The 26,785-nt window shown below is 34.6% G+C and overlaps 1 protein-coding gene across 2 annotated transcripts in view; it reads right to left on the bottom strand.

The window, feature by feature from the left end:
* Positions 1–26,785, bottom strand: part of LOC101891163 (hexosaminidase D) — a 186,546-nt gene that overhangs the window by 138,817 nt on the left and 20,944 nt on the right. Inside the window, exon 1 of one of the 2 annotated variants that reach the window (XM_005178250.4) lies at positions 5,810–6,507. The exons of the other annotated variant lie outside the window; for it this stretch is intronic. Within the exon in view, the coding sequence (XP_005178307.1) occupies positions 5,810–5,812 (3 nt within the window). The 5' untranslated portion in view covers positions 5,813–6,507. Of the gene's footprint in view, positions 1–5,809; positions 6,508–26,785 lie in introns of those variants that run through there. 2 annotated transcript variants of the gene reach the window in all.

Raw genomic sequence — 26,785 nt, 5'->3', positions numbered from 1 at the left:
AAAGAAGTCTGGAGCGGTGAAATCAGGCGATCTTGCTGGCCAGGGTATATCGCCAAAACGGGAGATTAGGCGCCCGAGAAATATATTCTTCTGTGTATCGATTGTGGCAGTGTGTGCCGTTGTACCGTCCTGTTGGAACCACTTGTTTTCCAATCCCAACTCATCAAGTTGCTGCAAAAAGAAGTCGTTGATCATTGCTTTGTAGCGCTCACCGCTCACAGTAACCGTTTGACCCGTGACGTCTTTGAAGAAAAAAGGTCCGATGACTACTACAGCAAAAACAGCGCACCCTACAGTGACTTTGAGTGCAATATCTCTTCGTGGGTTACATGTGAATTTTCAGTGGCCCAGAAGCGTAAATTTTGCTTATTTACATACCCACTAAGATGGAAATGGACCTCATCACTCATGATTATTTTTGATGAAAAATCTTCTTCTTCTTCTTCTTGGTGGTGATTAAGAATGGCTTGAGCGTTTGTTAGAGGCGATTGGCGGTTAGCAGCTAACAGCTGATACACCATCTGGACTTTGTACGGAAACATCTTCAAATCTTGTACCAAATTTCGTTGTAAATACCGTCAACTGATACCCATTTGCATGGCACGACGTCTGGTCTGGATGTCGACGGCGCTTCCATGACATCCTTGGCTACAGCAGCAATATTCTTTGCAGAACGGATACTCCGGGATCTGCGACGCCTGGCATCTTCTTCTTTTTGGTGGTGATTAAGGATGGCTTGGGCGTATGTTAGACGCGATTGACGGTCAGCAGCTAACAGCTGATGAACCATCTGGACTTTGTACGGAAACATCTTCAATTCTTGTGCCTTGGCATGTGTTCCCATTCTGCCACACATCTACTCTCCAGTCTTTTACCATGAAATCTAATTAAATCATTTCTTACGAATACCTTATGTTTCTCATCAATAGCAAGCATATCTGTCTTCAACTGATGCAGGACTTTCTTATCCGGTTGCCGTATTCCGTGGAATAGTTGTCTTCTGACTGTGTCTTCAAATAAAGCAATTTTCTAGCTATGGCTGGAGCCAATAATACAGGGTGAGATTAAAAAAAACTGCAACCAACTTCAGACTGCAGTCATTTCTAAGCCATTCGTCTGACAGCTGTTAAAATTATTCCAGTGACAGCTCACTATATTGTTTACAAGGGTACAAAGGCATTTTGGTGAGAATTTTCCAGAACAAATGTTATTCGTGATGGATGGGAATTCAAGCGTGATAGTGTGATTTCTTTATATTTGGCTGGAGAACCACAAGTGGCTATCGTTAGAGCACTCCAGCATTTAAATGTGAATAAATCTTTTATGTCTCGTGCCATCACTCGTTACCGTGAGCATAGCCCGACGTCAAGGAAGTGCACGGAAGAAATCAGCAGTATCAGCAGAAATGGTTCGAAAACAAAAAGAAGCAACTTGATCGAAACCCGCGTCGCAGTGGCCGAAAAATGACTCGTGAGTTGAACATATCGCAATATTCCGCAAATATTGAAAAATGAGCTCGGGCTAAAGCCATTGAAATTGCAAAAACTGCAAGAACTTACACCGCAACAGAAAGAAAATAGACTCAAAAGAGCTAAAGAGTTGCTTCGCTTGGCCGAAAGTGGTGAACTGCCGAATTTTGTTTTTGGTTTTCTCCGATGAGAAAACATTCATTGTCCAGCTGTTTGTAAACAATCAAAATGATCGTGTTTACTTGCCAAAGAGGTCAGCTGAAAATGTGCACCTTCAGTTGGCCACCAGAACTCCAGCGCCGGCCATGGTGATGGTGTGGGCCGGCCGCCTTAACAGCCGATGGTCGCTCTCCGCTCGTATTAATCGATTAGAATAAATGCCGAATATTATCGCGAAAATATTCTGGAGGGTGTATTAAAGCCTTGGGCACGCAAACATTTTGGCCGCAGACCTTGGATATTCCAACAGGACTCAGCACGCGCCATCCAAGAATGGTTACTAAATGAGGTTGCTCGTTTCATTTCTAGCGCACAATGGCCACCAAAATCTCCGGATACCAATCCGTTGGACTATTTTGTCTGGAGTATTTCGGAAACCAAGGTTGGCCCTAAAAAAATACCAAAGTGTCGATCACCTCAAGCAAGCGCTTCGTCGGAAATGGGCAAAAATACCGCAGAGCAACATTCGGACAACGTGTGACGGTTTCATTGGCCATCATTTGAAGGCCATAATTCGTGCCAAAGGTGACCAATTCCGACAAATCTAATTTTATTCTAAAATTTGATGCTATGTCCGACATTTTTTGCTTTCATTCAATAAAATTTAAAAAAAATCTAAAAATTATAGCATTTGAATTTGTGGCAATTTTTTTTATCTAACCCTGTATAGAATAAAAAATATTAATTAGATTTAAAACCACCCAAATGGGACGTTTAATTTCATGTCTCAACAAAGTATTTCCTCAATCACTCCCTCTCTTTGTGTAACTTCTATCTTCCCATATTTTCCCTCTTACCAGGCCTTTTTTTCTTTGTTTGTATTTAAATGTAAGGCTCGTCTCATTCTTACTCCAGTTACTTTACTGCCTATTATTTTCTTTTTTTATTCTTCAAAGTAATCACGGAAATGTTCTCAAAATTTTCCAAATAACTTTAATTATTTTTTTTTTTTTTGTTTCTATGACTCACAGCTATGTGTGCCTTCTCTTGCCTCTTTATAATTTCCTCTTTTTTTCTTTGAGATACTCATTCCCTGCCCTCTCTCGCTCTCGCTCTCCTGTAGGTCTTCATGTGGAAATGAATTTCTATTTGTGTTTGTAATTAGTTTCGTTCTGTCACTTTCTCTGTATGCTGCCGTCGGTTGGCAGTATGTCTGTCTTTGTGTTTTGTAATTTCCGTTTGTTTTTACAACAACAGCAGCAGCAGCAACAACAGTTAAGGGCGGAATATAATTTTTAATTAAAGAAATAAATAAAACAAACAAAGGCATTACAATTAGGAGAAAAAGAAAAACTAAAAATTTGGAGAAGTGATTAACTGCAGGTAGTTGGTGGCATTTATGGCAGGTGGGTGAGAGGAGATGGAAAGACTTTTAAGGGACTTTCTGGGGACTTCTGTGGACCCACGATAAAAACTCAAGATGACAAAAAACTTATTTTACTGTCTTCAGGTTGGCAAAGAACGTGGTCTTTCAAATGATTTCTTAGAAAAACCCGGCCATCAGGATTATCTTTGTGGAAAACTCGGTGTGAAAAATCTCGAAAGTAACAATAATTTGGGAAGTGATGAAAGCGAATTACTAGGGGACCAGGAAAATACAATGAGAGATTAAAACTTATCTCCTCAAGACGTTGAATATATTCGATGGCGCAAAAGTAATCCTCCTATCAGAAAATGCCATAAATGTTACGATTAGCCCCTAATGTCTGATCTGTTTTATAACAAACAATGTTACGCTGCACTGCTCCAGAACGCGGAATACGGGTGATTATTTATTTGACAAATAATCGGTTGTTGACTTTGGCACAACGTGAATTTCGTCGCAGATTTCTTGGCCGTCCAACTGGTGAAATACTGCAACGTTTAGCAGCTCTCCTCGAAGAGACTGGGACAAAAAAAGAGATTCTGCCAGGTGTGGCAGGCTTTGGAGTATCCGTTCTGCAAAGAATATTGCTGCTGTAGCCAAGGATGTCATGGAAGCGCCGTCGACATCCAGACCAGACGACGTGCCGCGCAAATGGTCTTATCAGTCGACGGTCTTTACAGCGAATTTTGGTACAAAATTTGAAAATGTTTCCGTACAAAGTCGAGATGGTGCATCAAGTGTTAGCTGCTGACCGCCAATTGCGTATAACATATGCTCAAGCCATTCTTAATCACCACCAAAAAGAAGAAGATGTCAGGCGTGGCAGATCCCGGAGTATCCGTTCTGCAAAGAATATTACAGCTGTAGCCAAGGATGTCATGGAAGCACCGTCGACATCCAGACCAGATGACGTTCCACGCAAATGAGTATCAGTCGACGGTCTTTACAGCGAATTTTGGTACAAAATTCGCAGATTTTTCACTATCAAGCGTGATAGTGTGATCTCCTTATATTTGGCTGGAAAACCACAAGTGGCCATAGCTAGAGCACTCCAGCATTTAAATGCGGATAAATATTTTGTGTCTCGTACCATCGTTCGTTACCGTGCCGTGTCAAGGACGTCGTAGCCCGACGTCAAGGAAATGGACGGAAGAAAACAGCAACATCAGCAGAAATGGTTCGAAAAGTAAAGAAGCGACTCCCGATCGAAACCCGCGTCGCAGTGGCCGAAAAATGACTCGTGAGCTGAACATATCGAAATATTCCATTCGGCAATTATTGAAACATGAGCTCGGGGTAAAGCCATTGAAATTCCAAAAAGTGCAAGATCTTACACCGCATCTGTTGCGGAAAATAGACTCAAAAGAGCTAAAGAGTTGCTTCGCTTGGCCGAAAGTGTCGAACTGCCGAATTTGGTTTTCTCCGTTGAGAAAACATTCGTTGTCCAGCAGTTGGTAAGCAAACAAAATGATCGTCTTTACTTGCCAAAGAGGTCAGCTGAAATGTGCACCTTCGGTTGGTCACCAGAACTCAAGCGCCGGTCATGGTAATGGTGTGGGAGGACCGCCATAACAGCCGATGGTCGCTCTCCACTTGTATTAAACGACCGTGACATCAGAATAAATGCCGAATATTATAGCGAAAATATTCTCGAGGGTGTATTAAAGCCTTGGGCAAGCAAACATTTTGGCCGCAGACCTTGGACATTCCAACAGCATTCAGCACCCTCGCACTCAGCACACCACCGCCACCCAAGAATGGTTACAGAATGAGGTTCCTCGCTTCATTTCCAGCGCTAAATGACCACCAAAATCTCCGGATATCAATCCGTTGGACTATTGTGTCTGGAGTATTTTGGAAAGCAAAAAAATACCAAAGTGTCGATCACCTCCAAACAAGCGCTTCGCCGGGCCAAATGGGCCAAAATACCGCAGAGCAACATTCGGGCAGCCTGTGACGGTTTCATTGGCCGATGAAGGCCATAATTCGTGCCAATGGTGACCAATTCGAACAAATCTAAACTTATTCTAAAATCTGATGCTATTTCCGATATTTTTTGATTTTATTCAATAAAATTTTGAAAAAAATTAAAAATTATGGCATTTGACTTTTTCTCCCTTCCGGAGAGAGATGTGACTCCGTCCCAAATACAAAGCAGGGTTGATGGAAACCTTTACACATTTATTCAGCTAAAAATACAAATGACATTGGACCTCTAGAAATTATTTTTTATGACCTGAAGTATGATTATCTGGATCTTGAATAGCCAGCCTACTTTAATGGAGAAGTTCTCTGTTACCATTTAAGGATTTTTTTTCTCTAAATATTTATGACCAATTAGCATTTTTTTGCGGAATTTATAAAAAAAAAAAAAACATTGACAAACGCATTACCAACCAAAAAATTCCGAAAAAATATGTCCTAGGCATTGTTTTTCCAAAAATCCCCAATGATTTGAAAACAAAACAAAGCGGAGACCTCAATGTGACCTTTATTTTCGGGGGAAAACAAAAGGCAGTTTTAGTTTTTTCTTTTTTTTTTTTTTTTTTTTGAAAATTTGCTCCTTTGGTTTGTTGTTCTTGGGCGGAAAAGCCATTTCAAATGTTTTCCCTCAAAAAAAAATTAAAAAAAATGGAGAAGAGAAACGCCGAACTCTAGGCAAAGGAATAACTTTTATTGTTTTGTTTGCCTGGCCGCCGTTTTTCGTCTCTGTTTTGTTTTGTTTGGTTTGGTGTGTGGAGGGGCTCTTAATTACCATTAAATGTTTATTTCCCTTGACTTAACAGCAACCTTTGATGGCAATGGAGAACCTGGAGAAGTTGATGATTTGGGTAATTTCTGCCAGGTACCGCGCTATGACTCCGTCTCGGCCAAGTGGAAAACGTGAGGCAGATTAGCGTTACGTTTTGTGTGATTTTTAACAAAATTCTGCAGGTCTCATCACCCTGCTCCAGCTCCTTCTCTTTCTCGTTTTAGATATTCACAAATAAATTGCGCGCAAAAATTCGGTTTTAATTATTCACAAAGCACCTAGAGCCCAAGCAGTGCCACACTTTATTTCATTACAGCGACAGGCAAAAGGCGGACTCTGGCACTTATTAACTTGGCCAGTGAATTGTTGTTATACACACGCACTGGCTATGGCTTGTGCCTGGGCCCTGGAACACCCGGGAGCCAAAGACATATTAACGCAACACTTAATTCGAGGAGGATGACAGGAAGGCACACGCACTCGCACTCACACACTCAGCAAATGACCGTTAAACCCGCCTTACTCTCCTGGTCGGAATTCCAGGCTACAACTTTTGAGGGACGTTGTCACACTCCAACTTTCCGTTTTCCGTTTCGTTTTTTTCAATCGCAAAATTTTTCAATAGCCCCGTTAATAAGAGCTCATTTTATTTTGGACTCGTTAAGCGAATGTCCCACTGCACGGCGAACGAAGGAGAACTCGTTGGCACGACACACTCACACAGCTTCCACGGAGGACAAATGGTAACTGAACTGAAAGTTGAGTTGTGGCCAAAAAACGATTCTGATGTTTACTATTTCCTTGTGATGGGAGGAGGGGATGAGGACCTGCAACAACTTCTTGTCGAGTCGACATGGCCAGGCAACTCAAACATGTTCGATGTGAAAAGAAAACAGTGGGTTCCAGGGGAGAATATTTTGGAATATTTTGGAGGAAAATGAGAAAGAATTGTTGAAAATCCCCAAAGACCAATATTTAAGGAGTTATATCCATTTTAAAGTTTGTGATCAAAAGGTGATCACAAATTATAGCTAAAAACCCCGAAATGTCAATATTAAAGGAGTTATGGCCATTTTAAAGTATGCCAACTTTCCTCCTTCAAAAAGTGATCACAAATTATAGCTAAAAACCCCGAAATGTCAATATTAAAGGAGTTATGGCCATTTTAAAGTATGCCAACTTTCCTCCTTCAAAAAGTGATCACAAATTATAGCTAAAAACCCCGAAATGTCAATATTAAAGGAGTTATGGCCATTTTAAAGTATTCTATTTTTCCTCCTTCAAAAAGTGATCACAAATTATAGCTAAAAACCCCGAAATGTCAATATTAAAGGAGTTATGGCCATTTTAAAGTATGCCAACTTTCCTCCTTCAAAAAGTGATCACAAATTATAGCTAAAAACCCCGAAATGTCAATATTAAAGGAGTTATGGCCATTTTAAAGTATGCCATTTATCCTCCTTCAAAAAGTGATCACAAATTATAGCTAAAAACCCCGAAATGTCAATATTAAAGGAGTTATGGCCATTTTAAAGTATCCTATTTTTCCTCCTTCATAAAGTGATCACAAATTATAGCTAAAAACCCCGAAATGTCAATATTAAAGGAGTTATGGCCATTTTAAAGTATGCCAACTTTCTTCCTTCAAAAAGTGATCACAAATTATAGCTAAAAACCCCGAAATGTCAATATTAAAGGAGTTATGGCCATTTTAAAGTATGCCAACTTTCCTCCTTCAAAAAGTGATCACAAATTATAGCTAAAAACCCCGAAATGTCAATATTAAAGGAGTTATGGCCATTTTAAAGTATTCTATTTTTCCTCCTTCAAAAAGTGATCACAAATTATAGCTAAAAACCCCGAAATGTCAATATTAAAGGAGTTATGGCCATTTTAAAGTATGCCAACTTTCTTCCTTCAAAAAGTGATCACAAATTATAGCTAAAAACCCCGAAATGTCAATATTAAAGGAGTTATGGCCATTTTAAAGTATGCTATTGGTCCTCCTTCAAAAAGTGATCACAAATTATAGCTAAAAACCCCGAAATGTCAATATTAAAGGAGTTATGGCCATTTTAAAGTATGCCAACTTTCTTCCTTCAAAAAGTGATCACAAATTATAGCTAAAAACCCCGAAATGTCAATATTAAAGGAGTTATGGCCATTTTAAAGTATGCTATTGGTCCTCCTTCAAAAAGTGATCACAAATTATAGCTAAAAACCCCGAAATGTCAATATTAAAGGAGTTATGGCCATTTTAAAGTATCCTATTTTTCCTCCTTCAAAAAGTGATCACAAATTATAGCTAAAAACCCCGAAATGTCAATATTAAAGGAGTTATGGCCATTTTAAAGTATGCCATTTATCCTCCTTCAAAAAGTGATCACAAATTATAGCTAAAAACCCCGAAATGTCAATATTAAAGGAGTTATGGCCATTTTAAAGTATGCCATCCTTCCTCCTTCAAAAAGTGATCACAAATTATAGCTAAAAACCCCGAAATGTCAATATTAAAGGAGTTATGGCCATTTTAAAGTATGCCATTTATCCTCCTTCAAAAAGTGATCACAAATTATAGCTAAAAACCCCGAAATGTCAATATTAAAGGAGTTATGGCCATTTTAAAGTATGCCATTTATCCTCCTTCAAAAAGTGATCACAAATTATTGCTAAAAACCGCGAAATGTCAATATTAAAGGAGTTATGGCCATTTTAAAGTATGCCAACTTTCCTCCTTCAAAAAGTGATCACAAATTATAGCTAAAAACCCCGAAATGTCAATATTAAAGGAGTTATGGCCATTTTAAAGTATTCTATTTTTCCTCCTTCAAAAAGTGATCACAAATTATAGCTAAAAACCCCGAAATGTCAATATTAAAGGAGTTATGGCCATTTTAAAGTATTCTATTTTTCCTCCTTCAAAAAGTGATCACAAATTATAGCTAAAAACCCCGAAATGTCAATATTAAAGGAGTTATGGCCATTTTAAAGTATGCCATCCTTCCTCCTTCAAAAAGTGATCACAAATTATAGCTAAAAACCCCGAAATGTCAATATTAAAGGAGTTATGGCCATTTTAAAGTATGTCATTTATCCTCCTTCAAAAAGTGATCACAAATTATAGCTAAAAACCCCGAAATGTCAATATTAAAGGAGTTATGGCCATTTTAAAGTATGCCAACTTTCCTCCTTCAAAAAGTGATCACAAATTATAGCTAAAAACCCCGAAATGTCAATATTAAAGGAGTTATGGCCATTTTAAAGTATGCCAACTTTCCTCCTTCAAAAAGTGATCACAAATTATAGCTAAAAACCCCGAAATGTCAATATTAAAGGAGTTATGGCCATTTTAAAGTATTCTATTTTTCCTCCTTCAAAAAGTGATCACAAATTATAGCTAAAAACCCCGAAATGTCAATATTAAAGGAGTTATAGCTAAAAACTCCGAAATGTCAATATTAAAGGAGTTATGGCCATTTTAAAGTATGCCAACTTTCCTCCTTCAAAAAGTGATCACAAATTATAGCTAAAAACCCCGAAATGTCAATATTAAAGGAGTTATGGCCATTTTAAAGTATGCCATCTTTCCTCCTTCAAAAATGATCACAAATTATAGCTAAAAACCCCGAAATGTCAATATTAAAGGAGTTATGGCCATTTTAAAGTATGCCATTCAAAAAGTGATCACAAATTATAGCTAAAAACTCCGAAATGTCAATATTAAAGGAGTTATGGCCATTTTAAAGTATGCCATTTATCCTCCTTCAAAAAGTGATCACAAATTATAGCTTAAAACCCCGAAATGTCAATATTAAAGGAGTTATGGCCATTTTAAAGTATCCTATTTTTCCTCCTTCAAAAAGTGATCACAAATTATAGCTAAAAACCCCGAAATGTCAATATTAAAGGAGTTATGGCCATTTTAAAGTATGCCATTCAAAAAGTGATCACAAATTATAGCTAAAAACTCCGAAATGTCAATATTAAAGGAGTTATGGCCATTTTAAAGTATGCCATTTATCCTCCTTCAAAAAGTGATCACAAATTATAGCTTAAAACCCCGAAATGTCAATATTAAAGGAGTTATGGCCATTTTAAAGTATCCTATTTTTCCTCCTTCAAAAAGTGATCACAAATTATAGCTAAAAACCCCGAAATGTCAATATTAAAGGAGTTATGGCCATTTTAAAGTATGCCATCCTTCCTCCTTCAAAAAGTGATCACAAATTATAGCTAAAAACCCCGAAATGTCAATATTAAAGGGGTTATGGCCATTTTAAAGTATGCCATCCTTCCTCCTTCAAAAAGTGATCACAAATTATAGCTAAAAACCCCGAAATGTCAATATTAAAGGAGTTATGGCCATTTTAAAGTATGTCATTTATCCTCCTTCAAAAAGTGATCACAAATTATAGCTAAAAACCCCGAAATGTCAATATTAAAGGGGTTATGGCCATTTTAAAGTATGCCATCCTTCCTCCTTCAAAAAGTGATCACAAATTATAGCTAAAAACCCCGAAATGTCAATATTAAAGGAGTTATGGCCATTTTAAAGTATGCCATCCTTCCTCCTTCAAAAAGTGATCACAAATTATAGCTAAAAACCCCGAAATGTCAATATTAAAGGGGTTATGGCCATTTTAAAGTATGCCATCCTTCCTCCTTCAAAAAGTGATCACAAATTATAGCTAAAAACCCCGAAATGTCAATATTAAAGGAGTTATGGCCATTTTAAAGTATGCCATCCTTCCTCCTTCAAAAAGTGATCACAAATTATAGCTAAAAACCCCGAAATGTCAATATTAAAGGAGTTATGGCCATTTTAAAGTATGCCATCCTTCCTCCTTCAAAAAGTGATCACAAATTATAGCTAAAAACCCCGAAATGTCAATATTAAAGGAGTTATGGCCATTTTAAAGTATGTCATTTATCCTCCTTCAAAAAGTGATCACAAATTATAGCTAAAAACCCCGAAATGTCAATATTAAAGGAGTTATGGCCATTTTAAAGTATGCCAACTTTCCTCCTTCAAAAAGTGATCACAAATTATAGCTAAAAACCCCGAAATGTCAATATTAAAGGAGTTATGGCCATTTTAAAGTATCCTATTTTTCCTCCTTCAAAAAGTGATCACAAATTATAGCTAAAAACCCCGAAATGTCAATATTAAAGGAGTTATGGCCATTTTAAAGTATGCCATCCTTCCTCCTTCAAAAAGTGATCACAAATTATAGCTAAAAACCCCGAAATGTCAATATTAAAGGGGTTATGGCCATTTTAAAGTATGCCATCCTTCCTCCTTCAAAAAGTGATCACAAATTATAGCTAAAAACCCCGAAATGTCAATATTAAAGGAGTTATGGCCATTTTAAAGTATGCCATCCTTCCTCCTTCAAAAAGTGATCACAAATTATAGCTAAAAACCCCGAAATGTCAATATTAAAGGAGTTATGGCCATTTTAAAGTATGTCATTTATCCTCCTTCAAAAAGTGATCACAAATTATAGCTAAAAACCCCGAAATGTCAATATTAAAGGGGTTATGGCCATTTTAAAGTATGCCATCCTTCCTCCTTCAAAAAGTGATCACAAATTATAGCTAAAAACCCCGAAATGTCAATATTAAAGGAGTTATGGCCATTTTAAAGTATGCCATCCTTCCTCCTTCAAAAAGTGATCACAAATTATAGCTAAAAACCCCGAAATGTCAATATTAAAGGAGTTATGGCCATTTTAAAGTATGTCATTTATCCTCCTTCAAAAAGTGATCACAAATTATAGCTAAAAACCCCGAAATGTCAATATTAAAGGGGTTATGGCCATTTTAAAGTATGCCATCCTTCCTCCTTCAAAAAGTGATCACAAATTATAGCTAAAAACCCCGAAATGTCAATATTAAAGGAGTTATGGCCATTTTAAAGTATGCCATCCTTCCTCCTTCAAAAAGTGATCACAAATTATAGCTAAAAACCCCGAAATGTCAATATTAAAGGGGTTATGGCCATTTTAAAGTATGCCAACTTTCCTCCTTCAAAAAGTGATCACAAATTATAGCTAAAAACCCCGAAATGTCAATATTAAAGGAGTTATGGCCATTTTAAAGTATCCTATTTTTCCTCCTTCAAAAAGTGATCACAAATTATAGCTAAAAACCCCGAAATGTCAATATTAAAGGAGTTATGGCCATTTTAAAGTATGCCATCCTTCCTCCTTCAAAAAGTGATCACAAATTATAGCTAAAAACCCCGAAATGTCAATATTAAAGGGGTTATGGCCATTTTAAAGTATGCCATCCTTCCTCCTTCAAAAAGTGATCACAAATTATAGCTAAAAACCCCGAAATGTCAATATTAAAGGAGTTATGGCCATTTTAAAGTATGCCATCCTTCCTCCTTCAAAAAGTGATCACAAATTATAGCTAAAAACCCCGAAATGTCAATATTAAAGGAGTTATGGCCATTTTAAAGTATGCCATCCTTCCTCCTTCAAAAAGTGATCACAAATTATAGCTAAAAACCCCGAAATGTCAATATTAAAGGAGTTATGGCCATTTTAAAGTATGTCATTTATCCTCCTTCAAAAAGTGATCACAAATTATAGCTAAAAACCCCGAAATGTCAATATTAAAGGAGTTATGGCCATTTTAAAGTATGCCAACTTTCCTCCTTCAAAAAGTGATCACAAATTATAGCTAAAAACCCCGAAATGTCAATATTAAAGGAGTTATGGCCATTTTAAAGTATGCCATTTATCCTCCTTCAAAAAGTGATCACAAATTATAGCTAAAAACCCCGAAATGTCAATATTAAAGGAGTTATGGCCATTTTAAAGTATGCCAACTTTCCTCCTTCAAAAAGTGATCACAAATTATAGCTAAAAACCCCGAAATGTCAATATTAAAGGAGTTATGGCCATTTTAAAGTATGTCATTTATCCTCCTTCAAAAAGTGATCACAAATTATAGCTAAAAACCCCGAAATGTCAATATTAAAGGGGTTATGGCCATTTTAAAGTATGCCATCCTTCCTCCTTCAAAAAGTGATCACAAATTATAGCTAAAAACCCCGAAATGTCAATATTAAAGGAGTTATGGCCATTTTAAAGTATGCCATCCTTCCTCCTTCAAAAAGTGATCACAAATTATAGCTAAAAACCCCGAAATGTCAATATTAAAGGAGTTATGGCCATTTTAAAGTATGTCATTTATCCTCCTTCAAAAAGTGATCACAAATTATAGCTAAAAACCCCGAAATGTCAATATTAAAGGGGTTATGGCCATTTTAAAGTATGCCATCCTTCCTCCTTCAAAAAGTGATCACAAATTATAGCTAAAAACCCCGAAATGTCAATATTAAAGGAGTTATGGCCATTTTAAAGTATGCCATCCTTCCTCCTTCAAAAAGTGATCACAAATTATAGCTAAAAACCCCGAAATGTCAATATTAAAGGAGTTATGGCCATTTTAAAGTATGCCATCCTTCCTCCTTCAAAAAGTGATCACAAATTATAGCTAAAAACCCCGAAATGTCAATATTAAAGGAGTTATGGCCATTTTAAAGTATGTCATTTATCCTCCTTCAAAAAGTGATCACAAATTATAGCTAAAAACCCCGAAATGTCAATATTAAAGGAGTTATGGCCATTTTAAAGTATGTCATTTATCCTCCTTCAAAAAGTGATCACAAATTATAGCTAAAAACCCCGAAATGTCAATATTAAAGGAGTTATGGCCATTTTAAAGTATGCCATTTATCCTCCTTCAAAAAGTGATCACAAATTATAGCTAAAAACCCCGAAATGTCAATATTAAAGGAGTTATGGCCATTTTAAAGTATGCCAACTTTCCTCCTTCAAAAAGTGATCACAAATTATAGCTAAAAACCCCGAAATGTCAATATTAAAGGAGTTATGGCCATTTTAAAGTATGTCATTTATCCTCCTTCAAAAAGTGATCACAAATTATAGCTAAAAACCCCGAAATGTCAATATTAAAGGGGTTATGGCCATTTTAAAGTATGCCATCCTTCCTCCTTCAAAAAGTGATCACAAATTATAGCTAAAAACCCCGAAATGTCAATATTAAAGGAGTTATGGCCATTTTAAAGTATGCCATCCTTCCTCCTTCAAAAAGTGATCACAAATTATAGCTAAAAACCCCGAAATGTCAATATTAAAGGAGTTATGGCCATTTTAAAGTATGTCATTTATCCTCCTTCAAAAAGTGATCACAAATTATAGCTAAAAACCCCGAAATGTCAATATTAAAGGAGTTATGGCCATTTTAAAGTATGCCAACTTTCCTCCTTCAAAAAGTGATCACAAATTATAGCTAAAAACCCCGAAATGTCAATATTAAAGGAGTTATGGCCATTTTAAAGTATGCCATTTATCCTCCTTCAAAAAGTGATCACAAATTATAGCTAAAAACCCCGAAATGTCAATATTAAAGGAGTTATGGCCATTTTAAAGTATGCCAACTTTCCTCCTTCAAAAAGTGATCACAAATTATAGCTAAAAACCCCGAAATGTCAATATTAAAGGAGTTATGGCCATTTTAAAGTATGCCATTTATCCTCCTTCAAAAAGTGATCACAAATTATAGCTAAAAACCCCGAAATGTCAATATTAAAGGAGTTATGGCCATTTTAAAGTATGCCATTTATCCTCCTTCAAAAAGTGATCACAAATTATAGCTAAAAACCCCGAAATGTCAATATTAAAGGAGTTATGGCCATTTTAAAGTATGCCATCCTTCCTCCTTCAAAAAGTGATCACAAATTATAGCTAAAAACCCCGAAATGTCAATATTAAAGGAGTTATGGCCATTTTAAAGTATGTCATTTATCCTCCTTCAAAAAGTGATCACAAATTATAGCTAAAAACCCCGAAATGTCAATATTAAAGGAGTTATGGCCATTTTAACGTATGCCATTTATCCTCCTTCAAAAAGTGATCACAAATTATAGCTAAAAACCCCGAAATGTCAATATTAAAGGAGTTATGGCCATTTTAAAGTATGCCATCCTTCCTCCTTCAAAAAGTGATCACAAATTATAGCTAAAAACCCCGAAATGTCAATATTAAAGGAGTTATGGCCATTTTAACGTATGCCATTTATCCTCCTTCAAAAAGTGATCACAAATTATAGCTAAAAACCCCGAAATGTCAATATTAAAGGAGTTATGGCCATTTTAAAGTATGCCATCCTTCCTCCTTCAAAAAGTGATCACAAATTATAGCTAAAAACCCCGAAATGTCAATATTAAAGGAGTTATGGCCATTTTAACGTATGCCATTTATCCTCCTTCAAAAAGTGATCACAAATTATAGCTAAAAACCCCGAAATGTCAATATTAAAGGAGTTATGGCCATTTTAAAGTATGCCATTTATCCTCCTTCAAAAAGTGATCACAAATTATAGCTAAAAACCCCGAAATGTCAATATTAAAGGAGTTATGGCCATTTTAAAGTATGTCATTTATCCTCCTTCAAAAAGTGATCACAAATTATAGCTAAAAACCCCGAAATGTCCATATTAAAGGAGTTATGGCCATTTTAAAGTATGTCATTTATCCTCCTTCAAAAAGTGATCACAAATTATAGCTAAAAACCCCGAAATGTCAATATTAAAGGAGTTATGGCCATTTTAAAGTATGCCATTTATCCTCCTTCAAAAAGTGATCACAAATTATAGCTAAAAACCCCGAAATGTCAATATTAAAGGAGTTATGGCCATTTTAAAGTATGTCATTTATCCTCCTTCAAAAAGTGATCACAAATTATAGCTAAAAACCCCGAAATGTCAATATTAAAGGAGTTATGGCCATTTTAAAGTATGCCATTTATCCTCCTTCAAAAAGTGATCACAAATTATAGCTAAAAACCCCGAAATGTCAATATTAAAGGAGTTATGGCCATTTTAAAGTATGCCATTTATCCTCCTTCAAAAAGTGATCACAAATTATAGCTAAAAACCCCGAAATGTCCATATTAAAGGAGTTATGGCCATTTTAAAGTATGTCATTTATCCTCCTTCAAAAAGTGATCACAAATTATAGCTAAAAACCCCGAAATGTCAATATTAAAGGAGTTATGGCCATTTTAAAGTATGCCATTTATCCTCCTTCAAAAAGTGATCACAAATTATAGCTAAAAACCCCGAAATGTCCATATTAAAGGAGTTATGGCCATTTTAAAGTATGTCATTTATCCTCCTTCAAAAAGTGATCACAAATTATAGCTAAAAACCCCGAAATGTCAATATTAAAGGAGTTATGGCCATTTTAAAGTATGCCATTTATCCTCCTTCAAAAAGTGATCACAAATTATAGCTAAAAACCCCGAAATGTCAATATTAAAGGAGTTATGGCCATTTTAAAGTATGCCATTTATCCTCCTTCAAAAAGTGATCACAAATTATAGCTAAAAACCCCGAAATGTCAATATTAAAGGAGTTATGGCCATTTTAAAGTATGCCATTTATCCTCCTTCAAAAAGTGATCACAAATTATAGCTAAAAACCCCGAAATGTCCATATTAAAGGAGTTATGGCCATTTTAAAGTATGTCATTTATCCTCCTTCAAAAAGTGATCACAAATTATAGCTAAAAACCCCGAAATGTCAATATTAAAGGAGTTATGGCCATTTTAAAGTATGCCATTTATCCTCCTTCAAAAAGTGATCACAAATTATAGCTAAAAACCCCGAAATGTCAATATTAAAGGAGTTATGGCCATTTTAAAGTATGCCATTTATCCTCCTTCAAAAAGTGATCACAAATTATAGCTAAAAACCCCGAAATGTCAATATTAAAGGAGTTATGGCCATTTTAAAGTATGCCATTTATCCTCCTTCAAAAAGTGATCACAAATTATAGCTAAAAACCCCGAAATGTCAATATTAAAGGAGTTATGGCCATTTTAAAGTATGCCATTTATCCTCCTTCAAAAAGTGATCACAAATTATAGCTAAAAACCCCGAAATGTCAATATTAAAGGAGTTATGGCCATTTTAAAGTATGCCATTTATCCTCCTTCAAAAAGTGATCACAAATTATAGCTAAAAACCCCGAAATGTCAATATTAAAGGAGTTATGGCCATTTTAAAGTATGTCATTTATCCTCCTTCAAAAAGTGATCACAAATTATAGCTAAAAACCCCGAAATGTCAATATTAAAGGAGTTATGGCCTTTTTAAAGTATGTCATTTATCCTCCTTCAAAAAGTGATCACAAATTATAGCTAAAAACCCCGAAATGTCAATATTAAAGGAGTTATGGCCATTTTAAAGTATGCCATTTATCCTCCTTCAAAAAGTGATCACAAATTATAGCTAAAAACCCCGAAATGTCAATATTAAAGGAGTTATGGCCATTTTAAAGTATGCCATTTATCCTCCTTCAAAAAGTGATCACAAATTATAGCTAAAAACCCCGAAATGTCAATATTAAAGGAGTTATGGCCATTTTAAAGTATGTCATTTATCCTCCTTCAAAAAGTGATCACAAATTATAGCTGAAAACCCCGAAATGTCAATATTAAAGGAGTTATGGCCATTTTAAAGTATGCCATTTATCCTCCTTCAAAAAGTGATCACAAATTATAGCTAAAAACCCCGAAATGTCAATATTAAAGGAGTTATGGCCATTTTAAAGTATGTCATTTATCCTCCTTCAAAAAGTGATCACAAATTATAGCTAAAAACCCCGAAATGTCAATATTAAAGGAGTTATGGCCATTTTAAAGTATGCCATTTATCCTCCTTCAAAAAGTGATCACAAATTATAGCTAAAAACCCCGAAATGTCAATATTAAAGGAGTTATGGCCATTTTAAAGTATGCCATTTATCCTCCTTCAAAAAGTGATCACAAATTATAGCTAAAAACCCCGAAATGTCAATATTAAAGGAGTTATGGCCATTTTAAAGTATGTCATTTATCCTCCTTCAAAAAGTGATCACAAATTATAGCTGAAAACCCCGAAATGTCAATATTAAAGGAGTTATGGCCATTTTAAAGTATGCCATTTATCCTCCTTCAAAAAGTGATCACAAATTATAGCTAAAAACCCCGAAATGTCAATATTAAAGGAGTTATGGCCATTTTAAAGTATGCCATTTATCCTCCTTCAAAAAGTGATCACAAATTATAGCTAAAAACCCCGAAATGTCCATATCAAAGGAGTTATGGCCATTTTAAAGTATGTCATTTATCCTCCTTCAAAAAGTGATCACAAATTATAGCTAAAAACCCCGAAATGTCAATATTAAAGGAGTTATGGCCATTTTAAAGTATGTCATTTATCCTCCTTCAAAAAGTGATCACAAATTATAGCTAAAAACCCCGAAATGTCCATATTAAAGGAGTTATGGCCATTTTAAAGTATGTCATTTATCCTCCTTCAAAAAGTGATCACAAATTATAGCTGAAAACCCCGAAATGTCAATATTAAAGGAGTTATGGCCATTTTAAAGTATGCCATTTATCCTCCTTCAAAAAGTGATCACAAATTATAGCTAAAAACCCCGAAATGTCAATATTAAAGGAGTTATGGCCATTTTAAAGTATGCCATTTATCCTCCTTCAAAAAGTGATCACAAATTATAGCTAAAAACCCCGAAATGTCAATATTAAAGGAGTTATGGCCATTTTAAAGTATGCCATTTATCCTCCTTCAAAAAGTGATCACAAATTATAGCTAAAAACCCCGAAATGTCAATATTAAAGGAGTTATGGCCATTTTAAAGTATGTCATTTATCCTCCTTCAAAAAGTGATCACAAATTATAGCTAAAAACCCCGAAATGTCAATATTAAAGGAGTTATGGCCATTTTAAAGTATGTCATTTATCCTCCTTCAAAAAGTGATCACAAATTATAGCTAAAAACCCCGAAATGTCAATATTAAAGGAGTTATGGCCATTTTAAAGTATGCCATTTATCCTCCTTCAAAAAGTGATCACAAATTATAGCTAAAAACCCCGAAATGTCAATATTAAAGGAGTTATGGCCATTTTAAAGTATGTCATTTATCCTCCTTCAAAAAGTGATCACAAATTATAGCTAAAAACCCCGAAATGTCAATATTAAAGGAGTTATGGCCATTTTAAAGTATGCCATTTATCCTCCTTCAAAAAGTGATCACAAATTATAGCTAAAAACCCCGAAATGTCCATATTAAAGGAGTTATGGCCATTTTAAAGTATGTCATTTATCCTCCTTCAAAAAGTGATCACAAATTATAGCTAAAAACCCCGAAATGTCAATATTAAAGGAGTTATGGCCATTTTAAAGTATGCCATTTATCCTCCTTCAAAAAGTGATCACAAATTATAGCTAAAAACCCCGAAATGTCAATATTAAAGGAGTTATGGCCATTTTAAAGTATGCCATTTATCCTCCTTCAAAAAGTGATCACAAATTATAGCTAAAAACCCCGAAATGTCAATATTAAAGGAGTTATGGCCATTTTAAAGTATGCCATTTATCCTCCTTCAAAAAGTGATCACAAATTATAGCTAAAAACCCCGAAATGTCAATATTAAAGGAGTTATGGCCATTTTAAAGTATGTCATTTATCCTCCTTCAAAAAGTGATCACAAATTATAGCTAAAAACCCCGAAATGTCAATATTAAAGGAGTTATGGCCATTTTAAAGTATGTCATTTATCCTCCTTCAAAAAGTGATCACAAATTATAGCTAAAAACCCCGAAATGTCAATATTAAAGGAGTTATGGCCATTTTAAAGTATGCCATTTATCCTCCTTCAAAAAGTGATCACAAATTATAGCTAAAAACCCCGAAATGTCAATATTAAAGGAGTTATGGCCATTTTAAAGTATGTCATTTATCCTCCTTCAAAAAGTGATCACAAATTATAGCTAAAAACCCCGAAATGTCAATATTAAAGGAGTTATGGCCATTTTAAAGTATGCCATTTATCCTCCTTCAAAAAGTGATCACAAATTATAGCTAAAAACCCCGAAATGTCAATATTAAAGGAGTTATGGCCATTTTAAAGTATGTCATTTATCCTCCTTCAAAAAGTGATCACAAATTATAGCTAAAAACCCCGAAATGTCAATATTAAAGGAGTTATGGCCATTTTAAAGTATGTCATTTATCCTCCTTCAAAAAGTGATCACAAATTATAGCTAAAAACCCCGAAATGTCAATATTAAAGGAGTTATGGCCATTTTAAAGTATGCCATTTATCCTCCTTCAAAAAGTGATCACAAATTATAGCTAAAAACCCCGAAATGTCAATATTAAAGGAGTTATGGCCATTTTAAAGTATGCCATTTATCCTCCTTCAAAAAGTGATCACAAATTATAGCTAAAAACCCCGAAATGTCAATATTAAAGGAGTTATGGCCATTTTAAAGTATGCCATTTTCCTCCTTCAAAAAGTGATCACAAATTATAGCTAAAAACCCCGAAATGTCAATATTAAAGGAGTTATGGCCATTTTAAAGTATGCCATACTTTCCTCCTTCAAAAAGTGATCACAAATTATAGCTAAAAACCCCGAAATGTCAATATTAAAGGAGTTATGGCCATTTTAAAGTATTCTATTTTCCTCCTTCAAAAAGTGATCACAAATTATAGCTAAAAACCCCGAAATGTCAATATTAAAGGAGTTATGGCCATTTTAAAGTATGCCATTTATCCTCCTTCAAAAAGTGATCACAAATTATAGCTAAAAACCCCGAAATGTCAATATTAAAGGAGTTATGGCCATTTTAAAGTATGCCATTTATCCTCCTTCAAAAAGTGATCACAAATTATAGCTAAAAACCCCGAAATGTCAATATTAAAGGAGTTATGGCCATTTTAAAGTATGTCATTTATCCTCCTTCAAAAAGTGATCACAAATTATAGCTAAAAACCCCGAAATGTCAATATTAAAGGAGTTATGGCCATTTTAAAGTATGCCATTTATCCTCCTTCAAAAAGTGATCACAAATTATAGCTAAAAACCCCGAAATGTCAATATTAAAGGAGTTATGGCCATTTTAAAGTATGTCATTTATCCTCCTTCAAAAAGTGATCACAAATTATAGCTAAAAACCCCGAAATGTCAATATTAAAGGAGTTATGGCCATTTTAAAGTATGCCATTTATCCTCCTTCAAAAAGTGATCACAAATTATAGCTAAAAACCCCGAAATGTCAATATTAAAGGAGTTATGGCCATTTTAAAGTATGCCAACTTTCCTCCTTTAAAGTATGCCATTTATCCTCCTTCAAAAAGTGATCACAAATTTTAGCTAAAAACCCCGAAATGTCAATATTAAAGGAGTTATGGCCATTTTAAAGTATTCTATTTTTCCTCCTTCAAAAAGTGATCACAAATTATAGCTAAAAACCCCGAAATGTCAATATTAAAGGAGTTATGGCCATTTTAAAGTATGCCATTTATCCTCCTTCAAAAAGTGATCACAAATTATAGCTAAAAACCCCGAAATGTCAATATTAAAGGAGTTATGGCCATTTTAAAGTATGCCATTTATCCTCCTTCAAAAAGTGATCACAAATTATAGCTAAAAACCCCGAAATGTCAATATTAAAGGAGTTATGGCCATTTTAAAGTATGCCAACTTTCCTCCTTCAAAAAGTGATCACAAATTATAGCTAAAAACCCCGAAATGTCAATATTAAAGGAGTTATGGCCATTTTAAAGTATGCCACTTTCCTCCTTCAAAAAGTGATCACAAATTATAGCTAAAAACCCCGAAATGTCAATATTAAAGGAGTTATGGCCATTTTAAAGTATGCCATCTTTCCTCCTTCAAAAAGTGATCACAAATTATAGCTAAAAACCCCGAAATGTCAATATTAAAGGAGTTATGGCCATTTTAAAGTATGCTATTTTCCTCCTTCAAAAAGTGATCACAAATTATAGCTAAAAACCCCGAAATGTCAATATTAAAGGAGTTATGGCCATTTTAAAGTATGCCACTTTCCTCCTTCAAAAAGTGATCACAAATTATAGCTAAAAACCCCGAAATGTCAATATTAAAGGAGTTATGGCCATTTTAAAGTATGCCTATTTTCCTTCTTCAAAAAGTGATCACAAATTATAGCTAAAAACCCCGAAATGTCAATATTAAAGGAGTTATGGCCATTTTAAAGTATGCCAACTTTCCTCCTTCAAAAAGTGATCACAAATTATAGCTAAAAACCCCGAAATGTCAATATTAAAGGAGTTATGGCCATTTTAAAGTATGCCATCTTTCCTCCTTCAAAAAGTGATCACAAATTATAGCTAAAAACCCCGAAATGTCAATATTAAAGGAGTTATGGCCATTTTAAAGTATGCCATCCTTCCTCCTTCAAAAAGTGATCACAAATTATAGCTAAAAACCCCGAAATGTCAATATTAAAGGAGTTATGGCCATTTTAAAGTATGCCATCCTTCCTCCTTCAAAAAGTGATCACAAATTATAGCTAAAAACCCCGAAATGTCAATATTAAAGGAGTTATGGCCATTTTAAAGTATGCCATCTTTCCTCCTTCAAAAAGTGATCACAAATTATAGCTAAAAACCCCGAAATGTCAATATTAAAGGAGTTATGGCCATTTTAAAGTATGCCATCCTTTCCTCCTTCAAAAAGTGATCACAAATTATAGCTAAAAACCCCGAAATGTCAATATTAAAGGAGTTATGGCCATTTTAAAGTATGCCACTTTCCTCCTTCAAAAAGTGATCACAAATTATAGCTAAAAACCCCGAAATGTCAATATTAAAGGAGTTATGGCCATTTTAAAGTATGCTATTTTTCCTTCTTCAAAAAGTGATCACAAATTATAGCTAAAAACCCCGAAATGTCAATATTAAAGGAGTTATGGCCATTTTAAAGTATGCCACTTTCCTCCTTCAAAAAGTGATCACAAATTATAGCTAAAAACCCCGAAATGTCAATATTAAAGGAGTTATGGCCATTTTAAAGTATGCCAACTTTTCCTCCTTCAAAAAGTGATCACAAATTATAGCTAAAAACCCCGAAATGTCAATATTAAAGGAGTTATGGCCATTTTAAAGTATGCCAACTTTCCTCCTTCAAAAAGTGATCACAAATTATAGCTAAAAACCCCGAAATGTCAATATTAAAGGAGTTATGGCCATTTTAAAGTATGCTATTTTTCCTTCTTCAAAAAGTGATCACAAATTATAGCTAAAAACCCCGAAATGTCAATATTAAAGGAGTTATGGCCATTTTAAAGTATGCCAACTTTCCTCCTTCAAAAAGTGATCACAAATTATAGCTAAAAACCCCGAAATGTCAATATTAAAGGAGTTATGGCCATTTTAAAGTATGCCAACTTTCCTCCTTCAAAAAGTGATCACAAATTATAGCTAAAAACCCCGAAATGTCAATATTAAAGGAGTTATGGCCATTTTAAAGTATGCCAACTTTCCTCCTTCAAAAAGTGATCACAAATTATAGCTAAAAACCCCGAAATGTCAATATTAAAGGAGTTATGGCCATTTTAAAGTATGCCAACTTTCCTCCTTCAAAAAGTGATCACAAATTATAGCTAAAAACCCCGAAATGTCAATATTAAAGGAGTTATGGCCATTTTAAAGTATGCCTACTTTTCCTTCCTTCAAAAAGTGATCACAAATTATAGCTAAAAACCCCGAAATGTCAATATTAAAGGAGTTATGGCCATTTTAAAGTATGCCAACTTTCCTCCTTCAAAAAGTGATCACAAATTATAGCTAAAAACCCCGAAATGTCAATATTAAAGGAGTTATGGCCATTTTAAAGTATGCCAACTTTCCTCCTTCAAAAAGTGATCACAAATTATAGCTAAAAACCCCGAAATGTCAATATTAAAGGAGTTATGGCCATTTTAAAGTATGCCAACTTTCCTCCTTCAAAAAGTGATCACAAATTATAGCTAAAAACCCCGAAATGTCAATATTAAAGGAGTTATGGCCATTTTAAAGTATGCCAACTTTCCTCCTTCAAAAAGTGATCACAAATTATAGCTAAAAACCCCGAAATGTCAATATTAAAGGAGTTATGGCCATTTTAAAGTATGCCAACTTTCCTCCTTCAAAAAGTGATCACAAATTATAGCTAAAAACCCCGAAATGTCAATATTAAAGGAGTTATGGCCATTTTAAAGTATGCCAACTTTCCTCCTTCAAAAAGTGATCACAAATTATAGCTAAAAACCCCGAAATGTCAATATTAAAGGAGTTATGGCCATTTTAAAGTATGCCAACTTTCCTCCTTCAAAAAGTGATCACAAATTATAGCTAAAAACCCCGAAATGTCAATATTAAAGGAGTTATGGCCATTTTAAAGTATGCCTACTTTTCCTTCTTCAAAAAGTGATCACAAATTATAGCTAAAAACCCCGAAATGTCAATATTAAAGGAGTTATGGCCATTTTAAAGTATGCCAACTTTCCTCCTTCAAAAAGTGATCACAAATTATAGCTAAAAACCCCGAAATGTCAATATTAAAGGAGTTATGGCCATTTTAAAGTATGCTATTTTTCCTTCTTCAAAAAGTGATCACAAATTATAGCTAAAAACCCCGAAATGTCAATATTAAAGGAGTTATGGCCATTTTAAAGTATGCCAACTTTCCTCCTTCAAAAAGTGATCACAAATTATAGCTAAAAACCCCGAAATGTCAATATTAAAGGAGTTATGGCCATTTTAAAGTATGCCAACTTTCCTCCTTCAAAAAGTGATCACAAATTATAGCTAAAAACCCCGAAATGTCAATATTAAAGGAGTTATGGCCATTTTAAAGTATGCTATTTTTCCTTCTTCAAAAAGTGATCACAAATTATAGCTAAAAACCCCGAAATGTCAATATTAAAGGAGTTATGGCCATTTTAAAGTATGCCAACTTTCCTCCTTCAAAAAGTGATCACAAATTATAGCTAAAAACCCCGAAATGTCAATATTAAAGGAGTTATGGCCATTTTAAAGTATGCTATTTTTCCTTCTTCAAAAAGTGATCACAAATTATAGCTAAAAACCCCGAAATGTCAATATTAAAGGAGTTATGGCCATTTTAAAGTATGCCAACTTTTCCTCCTTCAAAAAGTGATCACAAATTATAGCTAAAAACCCCGAAATGTCAATATTAAAGGAGTTATGGCCATTTTAAAGTATGCCTACTTTTCCTTCCTTCAAAAAGTGATCACAAATTATAGCTAAAAACCCCGAAATGTCAATATTAAAGGAGTTATGGCCATTTTAAAGTATGCCAACTTTCCTCCTTCAAAAAGTGATCACAAATTATAGCTAAAAACCCCGAAATGTCAATATTAAAGGAGTTATGGCCATTTTAAAGTATGCCAACTTTCCTCCTTCAAAAAGTGATCACAAATTATAGCTAAAAACCCCGAAATGTCAATATTAAAGGAGTTATGGCCATTTTAAAGTATGCTATTTTTCCTTCTTCAAAAAGTGATCACAAATTATAGCTAAAAACCCCGAAATGTCAATATTAAAGGAGTTATGGCCATTTTAAAGTATGCCAACTTTCCTCCTTCAAAAAGTGATCACAAATTATAGCTAAAAACCCCGAAATGTCAATATTAAAGGAGTTATGGCCATTTTAAAGTATGCCAACTTTCCTCCTTCAAAAAGTGATCACAAATTATAGCTAAAAACCCCGAAATGTCAATATTAAAGGAGTTATGGCCATTTTAAAGTATGCCAACTTTCCTCCTTCAAAAAGTGATCACAAATTATAGCTAAAAACCCCGAAATGTCAATATTAAAGGAGTTATGGCCATTTTAAAGTATGCTATTTTCCTTCTTCAAAAAGTGATCACAAATTATAGCTAAAAACCCCGAAATGTCAATATTAAAGGAGTTATGGCCATTTTAAAGTATGCCAACTTTCCTCCTTCAAAAAGTGATCACAAATTATAGCTAAAAACCCCGAAATGTCAATATTAAAGGAGTTATGGCCATTTTAAAGTATGCCAACTTTCCTCCTTCAAAAAGTGATCACAAATTATAGCTAAAAACCCCGAAATGTCAATATTAAAGGAGTTATGGCCATTTTAAAGTATGCCAACTTTCCTCCTTCAAAAAGTGATCACAAATTATAGCTAAAAACCCCGAAATGTCAATATTAAAGGAGTTATGGCCATTTTAAAGTATGCTATTTTTCCTTCTTCAAAAAGTGATCACAAATTATAGCTAAAAACCCCGAAATGTCAATATTAAAGGAGTTATGGCCATTTTAAAGTATGCCAACTTTCCTCCTTCAAAAAGTGATCACAAATTATAGCTAAAAACCCCGAAATGTCAATATTAAAGGAGTTATGGCCATTTTAAAGTATGCCAACTTTTCCTCCTTCAAAAAGTGATCACAAATTATAGCTAAAAACCCCGAAATGTCAATATTAAAGGAGTTATGGCCATTTTAAAGTATGCCAACTTTCCTCCTTCAAAAAGTGATCACAAATTATAGCTAAAAACCCCGAAATGTCAATATTAAAGGAGTTATGGCCATTTTAAAGTATGCTACTTTTCCTCTTCAAAAAGTGATCACAAATTATAGCTAAAAACCCCGAAATGTCAATATTAAAGGAGTTATGGCCATTTTAAAGTATGCCAACTTTCCTCCTTCAAAAAGTTATCACAAATTATAGCTAAAAACCCCGAAATGTCAATATTAAAGGAGTTATGGCCATTTTAAAGTATGCCAACTTTCCTCCTTCAAAAAGTGATCACAAATTATAGCTAAAAACCCCGAAATGTCAATATTAAAGGAGTTATGGCCATTTTAAAGTATGCCAACTTTCCTCCTTCAAAAAGTGATCACAAATTATAGCTAAAAACCCCGAAATGTCAATATTAAAGGAGTTATGGCCATTTTAAAGTATGCCAACTTTCCTCCTTCAAAAAGTGATCACAAATTATAGCTAAAAACCCCGAAATGTCAATATTAAAGGAGTTATGGCCATTTTAAAGTATGCCAACTTTCCTCCTT

This window comes from Musca domestica, unplaced genomic scaffold, assembly GCF_030504385.1.
Source record: "Musca domestica strain aabys unplaced genomic scaffold, Musca_domestica.polishedcontigs.V.1.1 12, whole genome shotgun sequence".
NCBI classification, from domain to species: Eukaryota; Metazoa; Arthropoda; class Insecta; order Diptera; family Muscidae; genus Musca; species Musca domestica.
The sequence above is the reverse complement of the archived record's forward strand: the minus strand, read 5'-3'. Positions and strand labels throughout refer to the sequence as shown.